This window comes from Anoplophora glabripennis, unplaced genomic scaffold (assembly GCF_000390285.2).
Source record: "Anoplophora glabripennis isolate ALB-LARVAE unplaced genomic scaffold, Agla_2.0 scaffold380, whole genome shotgun sequence".
NCBI lineage: Eukaryota > Metazoa > Arthropoda > Insecta > Coleoptera > Cerambycidae > Anoplophora > Anoplophora glabripennis.
The window spans coordinates 300,403-314,777 of NW_019416459.1; the positions used below are offsets into that span (position 1 = coordinate 300,403).

Consider the following 14,375-nt stretch of genomic DNA (forward strand, 5'->3'; position numbering starts at 1 on the left):
TTTAAGCACGTGACAAAACGTAAATATTTTTTGCGTTACTTCGATGTAAATCGATGAATAGGTCGTGGTAGTCCCATTGCTTGGCCATTGCGATCTCCAAATCTCAACCCGTTGGACTTTCCATGTGGGGACATGTGAATACACTTTTATTCAATCCTAGGCAATTCAATGAGAAAGAAAGAAAGAATAGGTCGTGGTAGTCCCATTGCTTGGCCATTGCGATCTCCGGATCTCAACTCGTTGAACTTTCCTTGTGAGGACATGTGAATACTTTTATTCAATCCTAGGCAATTCAATGAGAAAGCCTAATTGCAGGGTTCAACTAATTGAGAAAATTCATACAGCTTTTTATGAGGTAAAAAACAATATGGAAAACTACAACTGGGAACGAAAGATGATTGAGTTATGTATAGCATAAGGCGGTGGTCACATTGAGCAGCTTTAATAATTACACTGCCATTACGCTTATTAAAATAAACCACACTTTTTTCTAATTGTAAGCCTTCTAGCCGCAACAATGTAATTTTCTCTTTAGCAACTACCCATACGAACTAGCGACTTCAAACTCCGATATTTCAAGAACCATTGGGAATTCGGGAAAGTGAATGGAATCATTTTATATAGAATATAGAATTCATATACGAAGTATATCTGTATAAATGACAATGCATCTTTAAGTTTGAGAAGAAGAAGAAATTTCATAAAAGTGACATTTTCTTGTAAATCTACAAAAGGAAAAAAGTTTTTTCTATTGATCGTATATCACTAATCACTACAATATGACAATTATTTTTCTATTTTTCTTGACTTTATATATTTATTCTGTAGTATCATGCTAGTGATTCTCATGAAACATCTTAGGTTCAAAAGTTACATGTTTTAGAAATACGATATGTTGGACCGTTATGTTTTTAAGTATTAATTTAATCTTTATTTTAATTTATTAGATAATTCAAGAAATTGTATGAAGTGATATATAAATTTTCAACCGATAGCGGAAATACTTTTTTAGTCAAGTTTCCAAATTTTTTTTATTTCAATAAATTTCAATGACTTGAGCAGTTAGTTAATTAAAGATATTGAACCTAAAATGATCCAATGAATAACCCTTGAAGATGTAATTAGGAAACACTTTCTCTTTTTTGTATTTGTATTTTTTCATTTGTTGATTTAAAAATACAACTATCCTCAAAGAACAACTTCCAATTAATGAGGACCAACAAATACATTACCTGTTACTTGAGAATAGGCATATAAGTTCTAATCAAACGGAACGACAGACCAACTTTGGGTTATTAAATACCTATTTTCAAATTGGACATTTTCTACGCAAATTTAATTAAAATTTCATTAACTTTCTAATTTTGCTGTATTCATATTTATTCTACATTAAATTTTACGTGCAATTTCAGTATTACTATGTTTTGTATTTTTAAAGCGAAATAGTGGGTAGGTACCTACGTATTGGAAATATTAAGCGATAGAATTACTTGACTACACAGCGTAGTACTAAATTATGTTGTGCGCAAGCAGCTTTTCACAATCGTTAATCCGTAGAGAAAACACAGATTCCGAAGATATATTATTTCCGACAAAGATTTTGATTTACTCAATTTTTATAAATCATAAAGCTCAACGTACCTCTCGTAATTGGTGTGTGGATGTAAAAACAATATTTTAAAAACGTGTGCCTGTAGGATTTGCGCCCGAGTTTCCTTTAAAATATTTTTAATAAACAGGCACTCTATTCATTCAGGCGTGTATTTTCAGGCAATAATTTAATTCGGAAAAGCAACTCGCTTTTCAATTTCAGCGTACTTATTTGTGTTACTTCATATTTAGTATAAGCGGCCCCATGTTTCTTTAAAAATAATCTAATTAAGGGGTAAATTTGTAAAGGGAAATTATAACTAAATAAAACCAATTAAAACATGGAGATGAAAATGTAGGAATGTTGTTATTCAATATATAAACGTTTAAGATTAATTCTGAAATAATTTTCTACTAAAAGTAAAGAATGTAAAGATTTTATAAAAACCTGAATGAAAACAGTCACCTTTATATATCCATTTTCTTTATAAAATTAATCAATCATACTTTAAAACAAACATTTTGAAAATAAAATTTGCCTTGATTTTACGTTTAAATTTCTAAATTTATTAAGCTCCCCTTAGGTATTTTAAAAGTCTCCAAATTCCAAATGTTCCTGTTTTTCTAACAAATGTTCTGTTACATTGTATTTAAAGACGAGTCATTTTAAACATATTCTTTTTTGTATTCTATGAAATTACTCACAGTTCAGCATATTGGAAATAATTCCAAAATTACTTCAAACACAAAGAAATGGGCTTATTAAACTGTTTCTCTAGAATAATGTGTATAGCACATATTAGAACTTTTATAACAAAAATACAACTTTGATTAAAAAAAAAAAATACTCATCTCCATCCTCATTATGCAATGAGTTTAACTGGAAAGCATGTATATTATTTTGTGTTATAGGGTTTATGTTCCATTTGGATAATAGGGAAGATTTATTGTGCAAAGAACAACTGTAAGAATTATTCGTTTCCATAATGATTATGTTTCCGTTTTTTAATACGTAAAACGAGTTTTATAGTGGTTAAGTGATTGTCACCTCTCGGTGCAGTCCGCTATACATGTTGGATGAGGATAGATAGTACAGACACATGTTTTGTGGGGTATATGATCATACCACGTTATGTGAAGTGGAAAGTTACTCGTATATGAATATCTAACTGTTCTATGGTTTGAAATTTTTTTGTTTTTTCATATTTAAATCTGTCTAAATCTTAAAACTTATTATTCTGTGTTCCTTACTAGAAACCACTGATGTTAAGCTTTACATACGATGAAGAAACAGAAGGCTCACGGGTTAAGTCAATTAACCAGAGGAAATAGAATTAAAATAAAAGAGTCATGGGATGCTTCGTTCTTAGAGTGGAAGAATAATAGCGTAAATTTCGATGTAATGTAATGTAATACAAGAAGACACGGGTGCATCGGTACTAAGAAGATAGGCTGGATATTTTTGGGAGCGATTTGTTATCATTTCTAATATTAAATGTTTGTTACATATTTACATTATAATTTCAGCTTGTATATAAGTTCTACAATACAATATCTATAATTTAATATCATTTGTTTTTAACTCTTATTGTAAAACATATAACTGCCTAGTACTAGATGTTCTAATAACGAGTATGGAATACATTAATAACAGTTATAGCTATCATTTCGTAGAGTTTTAGACTAGTTATACAATTTAATAAAGAATATGGTTTATAGTCACTGTGTTGGTATTACGCGTTTTAAATCCAATATTCACCTGTTTATCTGTCACATATAATATACAATGTTCTTATAATTACATTTAGATTTCTTTTAGTGTAGAAAAGTTCATTTTTTACACAATATTGTATTTTCTATTAAAAAATAATGACGTGAAAAATTACACGTGTGGATTTTTCTATATCGATATTATTTTTGATACGGAAAATTCAGTCAAAATAAATTAATGCTATTAGAATTCTGCCAGTCATCTTCATATTCTTAGAAAAAACGTTTGTTTTGGCTGTTTAAATTGATGACATTTTCTCATAAATCAAATATCGCCAAATAAACCTTCCCTTATTTTTTTATAACATCAAATATATATATTTATCCCATTTGGTACAAACTTTTTTGAAATGTTGGTAGTCGTAAAAATGCAATATAATCTGCTTAATGAAATGTACACTCTGCTAGTATTTAATGAATTTTATCTAATTTCGGCTATAAAAATCGGATTATCAGACAGACAGCAGGTAAATGAAGACGAAATGAATAGATAAGCAGGTGTAATAGTAAGTAAGGCGTGTTGTCTGTAGTGTTTAGGTAAACACAAAAGCATTAATAATATCTCGACTGTTTACTCTTGTTAATGCATATCATTATTTTATGTAGTTTTTCCAATTTACCATTACAGTTTCCTCGAAATGATAAATATCGACGTTGACCGTTAGGTTGTGATTAAAATAGAGACTTTCGTTTTATTAGAGTCCGTTCTTACTGTACCGAGCACATATTTACATACGCGGAGAAGTCAAGCTGTCTGAGTGATAAATGTTTTCCACATATAAACGTGTTTTAAGTGTCGAAAACAAAATCACTGCAACTATTAAAATTCTGACAGAAACATAAGTTATACATCATAGATATATGCATGACCTAGTTTTGAAATTTACACTAAGTAGAAACATTATATTTGTATGTTTTTCTTGCTTCGTTTCCCTAAGTCTTTCTTTATAAAGTGCAACTGTTTCAAACAGCGGATATTGTAGAGATATATTATAATCACTTGTTGACGTTTTCCGGGGCTCTGAAATTTAAGCTTCCCTAAATAAATATGTGAAAATAAAAGTAACGAAATAAAGTAAACGGCAATAATCATGTTTTGAATTACTTTTAAAACAATTTTTAAGGAACTAGTGCTATAACCCATTACAAACCTTTCTAGTAACTCTGTATTTCATAAACCAGTGCCCTAGGTACGGTAAAGAAGGTTAAGTTCATTTCTTAAAGCAGAAGTTTTATGCCTAGAATTTTTAAAGCATTTCTATGCTTTGGTAAAACAACATAGTGTGGGAACAAAGTTATACTTTTTAATTTTTACACAACAGTTGTTTGTTCTTGATGACGAAGACAAAAAGAAAAAACTCTTGCTAAATTTTCCAATGCTCTTAGATTTTAGAGCAAATTGCGTAATAATAATGATCTTTTACTTTTACAATCGAAATTTCACACTCAAATTATTAATACGTGAATATAAGAAAATAATCAATCTGAATAAAGTTATTTATCAAAAATTGAGATGAATTAAAAACAGTAACAGTTTTTGACATTATCTTAGCACAAATAATTTTATAAAAATTACAAATAAAGTAGGGTTATGTTTGCAAGCTCTTGACGATTGACATTTTAAAAGCTAAGACTAACTTTCAATAGTTTTTTATCTTTCTTTATTTATTGTGCTAAAATATATTAAACATATTTTTTGTCTAATTTATATTTAATTTTTGTACTTAACTTGGTCAGATTTATCCATTTCTTCATTTTACTTAATAATTAGTTATATTATTATGAAATACTGTTACTAAATTAAAACAAAGAAACTGTATACTATATAATGTGCAATTTTTATAAAATATAGGTAAGTTAAAGTTTTCTTCTAAATATCATCCAAGTTTTATATGTCAAACATTCTCGCAGATAGAAAAAGGGATTTTTTTCTAATTTCAACAATATATATTTTGAAAATAAGGCAAACTACGACCTATTTTCATATGAAATTCAAAAATTTGAAAGATAGGAATGTTACGTGAATAATCACAGGCCGACAAAATTTGCCGACACTCTAACTTAGAAACCAGAATGTACTTTTCCTAAGGATTTTAGTGAATTCGAAATCGAGGTTTAAATTTCTCAATTGGCTATGATTTTCGGGAAATCCTCACCTAAGTTCCAAAATCGCATTTTTTTACAAATTTGAGGTTATGTTACATGCATAGATAAATTTATTTGCTAAAACCATTAATGGGATCTTAAAGTACTATACTTACTAATTGAAACGCATTTGAATTTATTTCGATATCATTTTTCGTCTTTGAGAAATCGCATGTTCAAATTTAGTATTTGACTTATCTCGATTTTGATTGATGATTAACAAAAATTCTTATTTCATGAGTATAGCTTCTATGAAAGAAAATAAAAAAACTTACCTTCAACGATGCCATGTCGGAAACAGATCGGTGAGTTTGGATAGTTTCTAGCTGATCGAGGCACCAATCCAGCTCCTCCATAGTTTCCAAGGCCATCTTCATGTATGCCTCATCTAGAATAAAAATTATTAAATTATACCTACTTAGTAATAAAAAAATAAATAAATATTTTATCAGTAAATAGGTTTTGTGTACGAAAATTAATTTAACATTCTTCAATGAAATTACATTAAAATATTTCAAATAATTCTTTCTAAACTGGAGTATGTATCATAACACATTCTTCAAACTTTGCCCTTTTTTCATTTTTTTTGGTTATTTTATGAAGTTGTATGAAAACCAAGAGAAAAAATGCTTGTCGAAATATTTGTCTTGTCTAACTTTGTTACGGAGATTCATAGACGTGGCGATTTCGATTACGAACTAATTAAAATTAGAAATCAAGTAATTAATTGAAAGCTTTAAAACTTAAAGTTTCGACTACAAATATCAGATTAATTATCTTAACTTAAAACCAAATTTAAATTGAAATAGATGGATAAATTTAATTTTAAAGGTGCAGAATTTCTCACTTTCTACTTCAGATCAGTGGTTTCCAAAGTTGCGACTGCCTCTTAGATATGACCTTTACTTTTGACAGCAAATCCCAACTAAATTCAAGATTTTTTAAGGTATGTGCAATGTTACAATGAGAATTTTCTTTCAAACAGATCGTCTTTCAAATGAGAGAAAACTAAAGTGTCCTGAGCGAGTAGTAATAGTGCTTTTATAATTTTAACACCATTTACAACTTCATATTTGTATGGTATTATTTTGTATTAATGATTGTTTTAAAAGTGAAAGAGAGAAATAACTTGGAATTGGAAAATGACAGAATTTTATATTCCCGTATACAAAACTTATATTTCTCTAAATTTTGTAAAAACTAAGTTAAATCGAATTAATGAATATTGTTAATTAATGAATTTAATGAACTGCAAATTAAATAGTTTAGTTTTGGAACAGCAAGCAAATCATGAATGTATTTCATAAATCATTTAGCTACCCTCTGTAGAATTTGTCAGACACTTTGGGAACCACTGCTTTGCGTAACTACAAAAAGGCGAATCCGAGCTGAAAAATCAATTATTATTATGTACTCGAATTGGATTTGTTTCCTTCTGTGGTCTACCTTTGATTTTCTACAAACAGCTAACAGCTGTCTAGATGATTTGGATCTTTCTAACTAAAAAGCCTATACATTTTAACATACACGAAAATGATATTCTTTTACCGATGTAATTATATAGAGAATAATGGGTCTATTAAATAATTTTATGGAATATTATACGCAAACGAGATATCGTTATGACTAATAAATTTTAGAGACCTACACAAATTTGCCAAGTAAAGGGTGTCTTAAATGCAGGACTTGAATTGTGCGCCATTTTGCAAGGTCACATGTAGTAAACACGTTGCAGTTATGGTGAAAATTTATTACAAGTACGGAGAGTGTGTAGCTGACACTGTGCGCAAATTACGTGGAATTTTCGGTAGAAGGAACGCTCCGAATGAAACAACTGTGAAAACATTAGCTGCCAAATTTGAACAAACAGTTTCGGCTGTAGATAAAAAACAGGCCGGGCGCATACTGACCGTTCAGTCGAAAATATTGCTACGGCGAGTGATAGTGTGACGGAAATTCCCGTAACCTTAGTGCGCCGTCGATCACTGCAATTAAATATTTCAAAAAGCACAATGTAGCGGATTTAAAAAAAAGATCTGCATCTGCATCCATTCAAGATTCAGCTAACTCAGGAATAGAAATCAGACGACTTTCGTTGATTGGATGTTAGAGAATCAACAAGTGGGCGTTGATTTTGCTAAGAAAAACATATTTAGCGATGAGGCGCATTTCCATCGTAGTGGGTATGTGAAGAAGCAAAATTGTCGAATTTGGGTCAGAGCGAATTCTCGGGTCATTAAAAAATGATCACTGTGTACTCAAAGAGTGACAGTCTGATGTGGATTTTAAAATGAAGCTGGAAACGCAGTGACTGTCAATGGAGAACGATATCGAGAGATGCTATTGAACTTTTTGTAGCCTCATTTGGATGGCATTAATTTGGATGACATGCGGTTCCAATAGGATGGTGCCACCTGCCATACGGAACGTGAAGCTATCCACTTGTTACGGCAGAAATGTAATGCACGACACATCTCACGTAACAGTGAAGTCACTTGGCCATCAAGATCATGCGATTTTACGCCATGCGACTTGGTAAAGTACAAAGTTTATTCTGCTCAAATGAATACCATTCCTAAATTAAAGGCAGAAATTCGGAGAGTTATCAACGAAATTCAGCCGCAGGCAGGTATGCGAAAGAGTGATACAGAATTTTCTCTAAAAAAGTCGAGTATGTCAAATGAATCACGGAGGAGGTCTGTCCGATATCCTCTTTCATATTTAATGGCAATGTCTACCCTTCAAAAACATGTAAAATCTTTGACAACTTTTTAATTAATAACATCTTTTTTCCTCATATGAAATCCTGGGTTACTTTTGGACGCCCTTTATTATGATTTTGCTAATATCTCTGTCATAATTAGTGATACATTGGCCAAATTATATACGACTGTATAGAGGAATATTTGTTTTAATAATAAACGTACTTTGAAAATACACAAGTTTTTGAGACAAAGCTGACAAAATTAGTAAAATTTCTTACTACGCTTCTAAAATAAACATTCTTCTTTATTCTTCTTCTTTTGCATTTAATTAAATAAAATTTCATGCTTTTAGCCCAGAATGACTAATACCTAAATAACACATCATAATATTCAATAATAATATTTTTCAATACTTCATAGTTATCGAATAAATATAGTATCACGAACTTTGCCCGACTTAAAATAAGATTTTAAATAAGAAGTTGCTATAAACAATGAAAGTATTTAATTAGTTCTTACTAATTGTGCTGTGCGATATATGAAAACTGGTTTTTATTTATATTATAAATTCCTACAAAGATATACACTCATTTTGATCATATTTCATTTTAAATCCAAAACAAACGGAATAAGACAGAAGACAGGCATGTCAGACAATTGATTGTTATCTAATTATACATAAGAATATTTTATGATTAGATTTCATATGGTTCGTTTGTATAGTAGTGTATAGTACTTACACATTCTGAGGAAATCTCTTGCTGAATCAATGGTTTTATCTGTTATTAATTACTACCTCACACTTTACTTTCTGTGTCTGGACATTACAACAAGATATAAAATACAAAAAATTCAGATTTGCATTGGCCTAGCATTGAAAATATTTTTAAGTATCATTTATCAGTTTTTGTGCGAGAGGATTTAATTACCAGTTTCTATGTGAGTAAAAAGCGATAGTCCTGCTGGATCTTGCCCCATCCGAGCCCAGGATATTAGCGAATCTCCAGTTTCTCCACCTCGACCTACTTCGGTCGAGTGAAAGAGATCGCAAACTCGCTACCATTTCCCCTCCCGCGCCAGCCCAAGGGTCACTTTATCAGTGCGCTTCCTAAGTTTCATAGCTGCACGATCTCATTCAAACCCACCACCCAGGTCGTGGACCGTGCAAAGGGAAACGATCCCAGTCAGGACAGAAAGACACCCCACGAACTGCTTGAACCCGGCCGCGTCAGCGGTCCAGGATGACGGGAAAAGGGCCTACCTCTACGAGGCGTACGGGCTTACAGAGATGGCGTGGGTGAAGAGCGATAGTCCCGCTCGACCCCGTCCCATCCGAGGTAATTTTCCTGCCAAGCCATTAGCGCGCGTAATCTCTAGTTTCAGAATTTTTTCTGAAGAAGAGAACGATATATCTCTCGAAACATGTAAAACGACCATGTGGCAACTAATCTGGAAATTGTTTAACCATTAAAAACCGCCACGGAAGCTACCAACCAAACTAATGTAAATTCTCATTTCTCCAGTATAATTGGACATGGCAAATGTATGTTACACTACTTTTTTAACTAGTTTAATAAGAATATATATATTTCTAAAGGCAGATAAAGTTTCGGTTCCCATTATTCTAAATTCGACTTGAATTAGTTACAAATCCTATAAATGGGTGGTAGAAAATAATGACACCTGTATCTTCGTCTATTTAAAATTTGATGGATGATTCTTATCCGAGTTCTAAGATAAGGACTTTAGTAATGCAATTCTTATTACATACATATAAAATCTACATAGATATTACCAAAGTTGTGTATTTTTAAATTTTTTTACGTAAATTGTACTTTCCCAATGCGTAGCCAAAATATCAGGAAATATTACGTCATTTTTTCAGAAATTAATTTGTAGTAGGTAAGTTTTTTAAGTAGGTAAGTGCCATAGAAGTAAAAAAATAAAATAGCGATTAGGTTGAAGAAATATGTACATAATAATTTCCAAATTTATGTTAAATTTCCTAGTAATTCCTCAAAATAGCGCTAATGAAAATCGCTCAGTAAGTTTTAATCATACATACAAACCACATAGATCGTTAATGACATGATTACACTTTGTACGTACTCTTGTCGCAAAATTTATGATTCACGGATTATTTGTTTAATTCATTCTAAGATGAAAATGACGTCCGTAGCTTTTTGTTTAGATTAGGGGGGATCTCCATCATATTGTTTAATACGATTTAGATATGTCACACAAACAATACAAGTCACTTAACATTTTTTACGGTATTCGCGAATTTCATTCAGAACGAAATGTGACGTTAGTCGATTTTAGTTTAGATTAAAGGAGATCTCCATCATATGTTTTATATGATTTAGGTGTGTACCATAATTTACGTCCGCGTTGAAATATATTGGTATTTCATAAATAATTCGTTAGCAAAATTTGCACGATGATATTATTATTAGTCATGACATGACGGTATTCAACTCACTGAATTACACTTAATCCTTTTTAGTACCTTTGACAACAAATTTTATTATTATAAATTTATATAGGAAACCGATAGATATATCTAATCGCAAATATTTGAATATACAGTGTGTTTTGCTTCAAATTAATACAGAACCATAACTTCCTTGAATTCCATGAGTGTCCGTACGAAATGCAGGCTTTAAGCATCGAATCGACTGAAAATTAAGAAATTTTGAATTTAAAAGTAACTTTCAATTTGAAATAGGTATATATATTTTTTTGGAGGAAATATTTCCTAATAACCTCACGTATCTACTCCTACCCTTAATCAAAAAATGATCCGCCATTTTGAAAATGAGACGACTATCCTGCTGATATACAGGGTGTACCGGTACTTGATACAGAAAAGTCGAGTACAAATAGATGAGGTCAAAATAATATCAGTTCTTCATATACATTTTTTTCATACGGGCCTTCGTTAACAAGTTGCCCAATGGTTAACAACCCAGTATATTTGCATATATGACGATCGCAATCTGCCTGTATCAAAAATAAATTCCCTGAAGAATTTGCCAACGATAATGCCGTCTTGATTTAACTCGATAAAATTAACAGTTTAGGAAATATTTGTGATTTTATGTCGCCATTTCTTGTTTTTGATTTTTAATTGCTCATAATTAATATGTTAGAACCGTACATATTTTTAAAATAAGAGCCTAGGAAATCTTACTGTCTGCTAATGTAATTTTCACTAACAAAATTTGACAAATACAAAGTGTATGCTGCACATAACACAAAATAGAAAAACAAAAGAATAAGTTAAAGTTATAAAAATAATTTCAAGAAGGAGGACTATCAAAATACATTTTCAATACGGGCACTTTTCACCTTCACACACTTTCTAAGTCTACGAATGTTATTTTAAGAAGTCCATCGTGTTAAATTTTGAAGAACATGGTGGCCATGATATTGCGCCTCCTCTCCCAATCCATTTATTATTAAACACAATGGATAAATAATTTCGTACAACAAGATTGAGATGCCCCATTGTGCATGAACCAAACGTTTATTCAGTTGTTTAATGGAACATCATCTATTAGTGGCTGCAAATTATTTTGCAAAAACTCCAAATATCGATGTCCATTCAGACGTTCCTCAAAACCGTATGGACCTATTAAATTATTAAGTACCACAGAAATGTTTTTTCGTGTACAAATAAATAACATTCGTAGTCATAGGAAGTGTGTAGAGGTGAAAGGTGCCCATATTGAAAATTAATGTTGACAGTTTTGTTTCTTTTAAATTATATTTTAACTTATTTTTATGTGTAAAGTATATTTGTCTAATTTTGTTGGTGAAAATTACATTAGCACACAGTAAGATTTCCTAGGCTCTTATTTTAAAAATATGTATACTTCCAACATTGTAATTAAGTGCAATTAAAAATTAAAACAAAAAATAGTGGAGGCGCCGCTCGATGTGCAAAAATCACGATCGTCATCTACGCAAAAAATCTGGGTTGTTAACCATTGGGCATAGTCCGTCCCTGGCGTTCTGGGCGTAATTAAGTTTCACTTATTACATCAAAAATAAGCTGTACGCATGTGTTATCGATCACCAAATTTGCATCATGCTGATGTTAATAGTGTAGATACTGTAAATAAAAATAAGTTTTTAATTTTCGCCTTTGAAGGCCCGTAACTTGTTAACGAAAGTCCGTATGGAAAAAATTTATATGAAGAACTGATATTATTTTGACCTCATCTACTTGTACTCGACTTTTTTGTATGAAGTACCGGAACACCCTGTATATTGTATAATATAAATATTTATAATTTTATAAAGAAAATATTATTCCATGGTCCTCGCTGACATTACTTTACTGACATTAAATTTATTTCTATCACGCGCGCTCGCTGTGGGACCTATAGTGTAGTACAACAGCGTGATGTTATTTTCATAGCGCAACGCTCCAGCGTTGTACTATCTAGTACTTTCCGTGCACATAACCCCCTATGCCACAGAATTATAACACCAGAAGCGACAGCCGGCTTTTTTCCTTTGATCTCGCCGTATCAAATTTCGATGACCTTGCGCCATTATTTTGTAGGTATAGAAAAGCACCAAATTTAAAAGTGACAACAATCAGTTGTGTTGTTTATATAAACTTTTTTTTATTCATTGAATAGAGATTTACCTACATAAATATGGTGTGGATTCTTCTTAATTTTATGGTATACTTTATTTCAGTAATTTATTTTATATTTCATTCATAAAATAAGGCATAGTGACAGCTTGTTAGATAAATATAATTATTATATAGCAAGTACTTATATATTTTCATTATTTCATTCATCATTACGTACTTGTCTATAACACTCTCTTATTGTTGATGATAACAATAAATGAAAATTAAAATAAAATATTTAATCATAATTTGTGTTGATGATACTAAAAAAATTTACGTTTTGTGCCCTGGACAGTTCTGATTATTTTTTGTTATTAAAAAGAAGTTTTAGAAAGAAGAAATGAAAAAATTAAGTGAATTTTTTAAGCGATATTTTTATTTAATTAAAATTTACAAAATACAAACAAATTTTCTTATATGAAATAAATACAAGTATGTATCTTAAGTTAAGATACATACTTGTATTTATTATTAACTGTCAGTTGGTATGTTATATTTAAGAATATAAAAAATATAATACTACAACGAACTAACACCCACGAACAACACAAACTGTTCCACCTTTTCTACTCATGATATTATACAGAAATAAAAAAGTTTTAATGCACGAATACAAGAAATACAATAACTGTTGACACACGCGTCAAACATAAAATATTTTGAGGTTGATGGAAATACCTACAAAATAATGGCGATTTTCACACATGCGCACTCGAAAAAAAAATTGGCGGGAAGCGGAACTGTCGCTTCTGGTGTTATAATTCTGTGCCTATGCTATAGGTCCCATAACGACTCGCATTTGTGATAGAAAATAATATGTGCAACTCGTTCGGAAAAGTTGCCATAGCGCCACTTGGGCGCTTTCCAACTGTCAACTGCGTCCGCGTGGCGCTATTGGCAACTTTTCCTCACTCGTTACACAATGTACTATTGAAGTGAAACAGTTGTATATTATGCAGGTTGCAATAGTAGCGACAAGTTTCCGGAGTTCTCCTCACTCAGGTTAAAAAACAATAAAAAGCAACAGTAATATTTTTAAAAAAAATTAAGTTTCGCAAGAACCATTGAAGATATAGGCTGTAAGCATGGACCTGTGCAGTTCTTTCACGGTAACTATATTGATGTATAATTTGAACAAATATTTAAAACGTTTAGGACAGGTCTAAGGGATTCTAACTGCCATAAAAATATTGGTGGATCATTTGCAATAAAAAATTATTTTCCTTGTATGGTGATTTATCGCTTAAGATATTGATAGGAATTATATGATTATACCTTCAAGGCGTAATGTTCCCCACGACATATTTTTTCTCTGATGTATAGAAGAAAATGTACAGTGTAGACCTTTGGGATTAATAATCCCTAATTCCTTCTGAAATTGCTCCTATCTGTCTAATTTATCAGTTTCTATTGGCATACCGGTTAGAAATATGAGATGTTCATCAGCTATATTACTGGTCAATACGCAAGATATCTTAGGACCATTAAACACCACGGTAGGTAGAAGCATGATC

The 14,375-nt window shown here is 31.1% G+C and overlaps 1 protein-coding gene across 3 annotated transcripts in view; it reads right to left on the reverse strand.

Moving 5' to 3' along the window:
* Positions 1-14,375, reverse strand: part of LOC108910797 (cAMP-specific 3',5'-cyclic phosphodiesterase, isoforms N/G) — a 311,572-nt gene that overhangs the window by 110,756 nt on the left and 186,441 nt on the right. For all 3 annotated transcript variants that reach the window (XM_018715522.2, XM_018715523.1, XM_018715524.2), the window contains one exon: positions 5,781-5,893. In XM_018715522.2, coding sequence (XP_018571038.1) covers positions 5,781-5,893 — 113 coding nt within the window. The remainder of the gene's footprint in view (positions 1-5,780; positions 5,894-14,375) is intronic.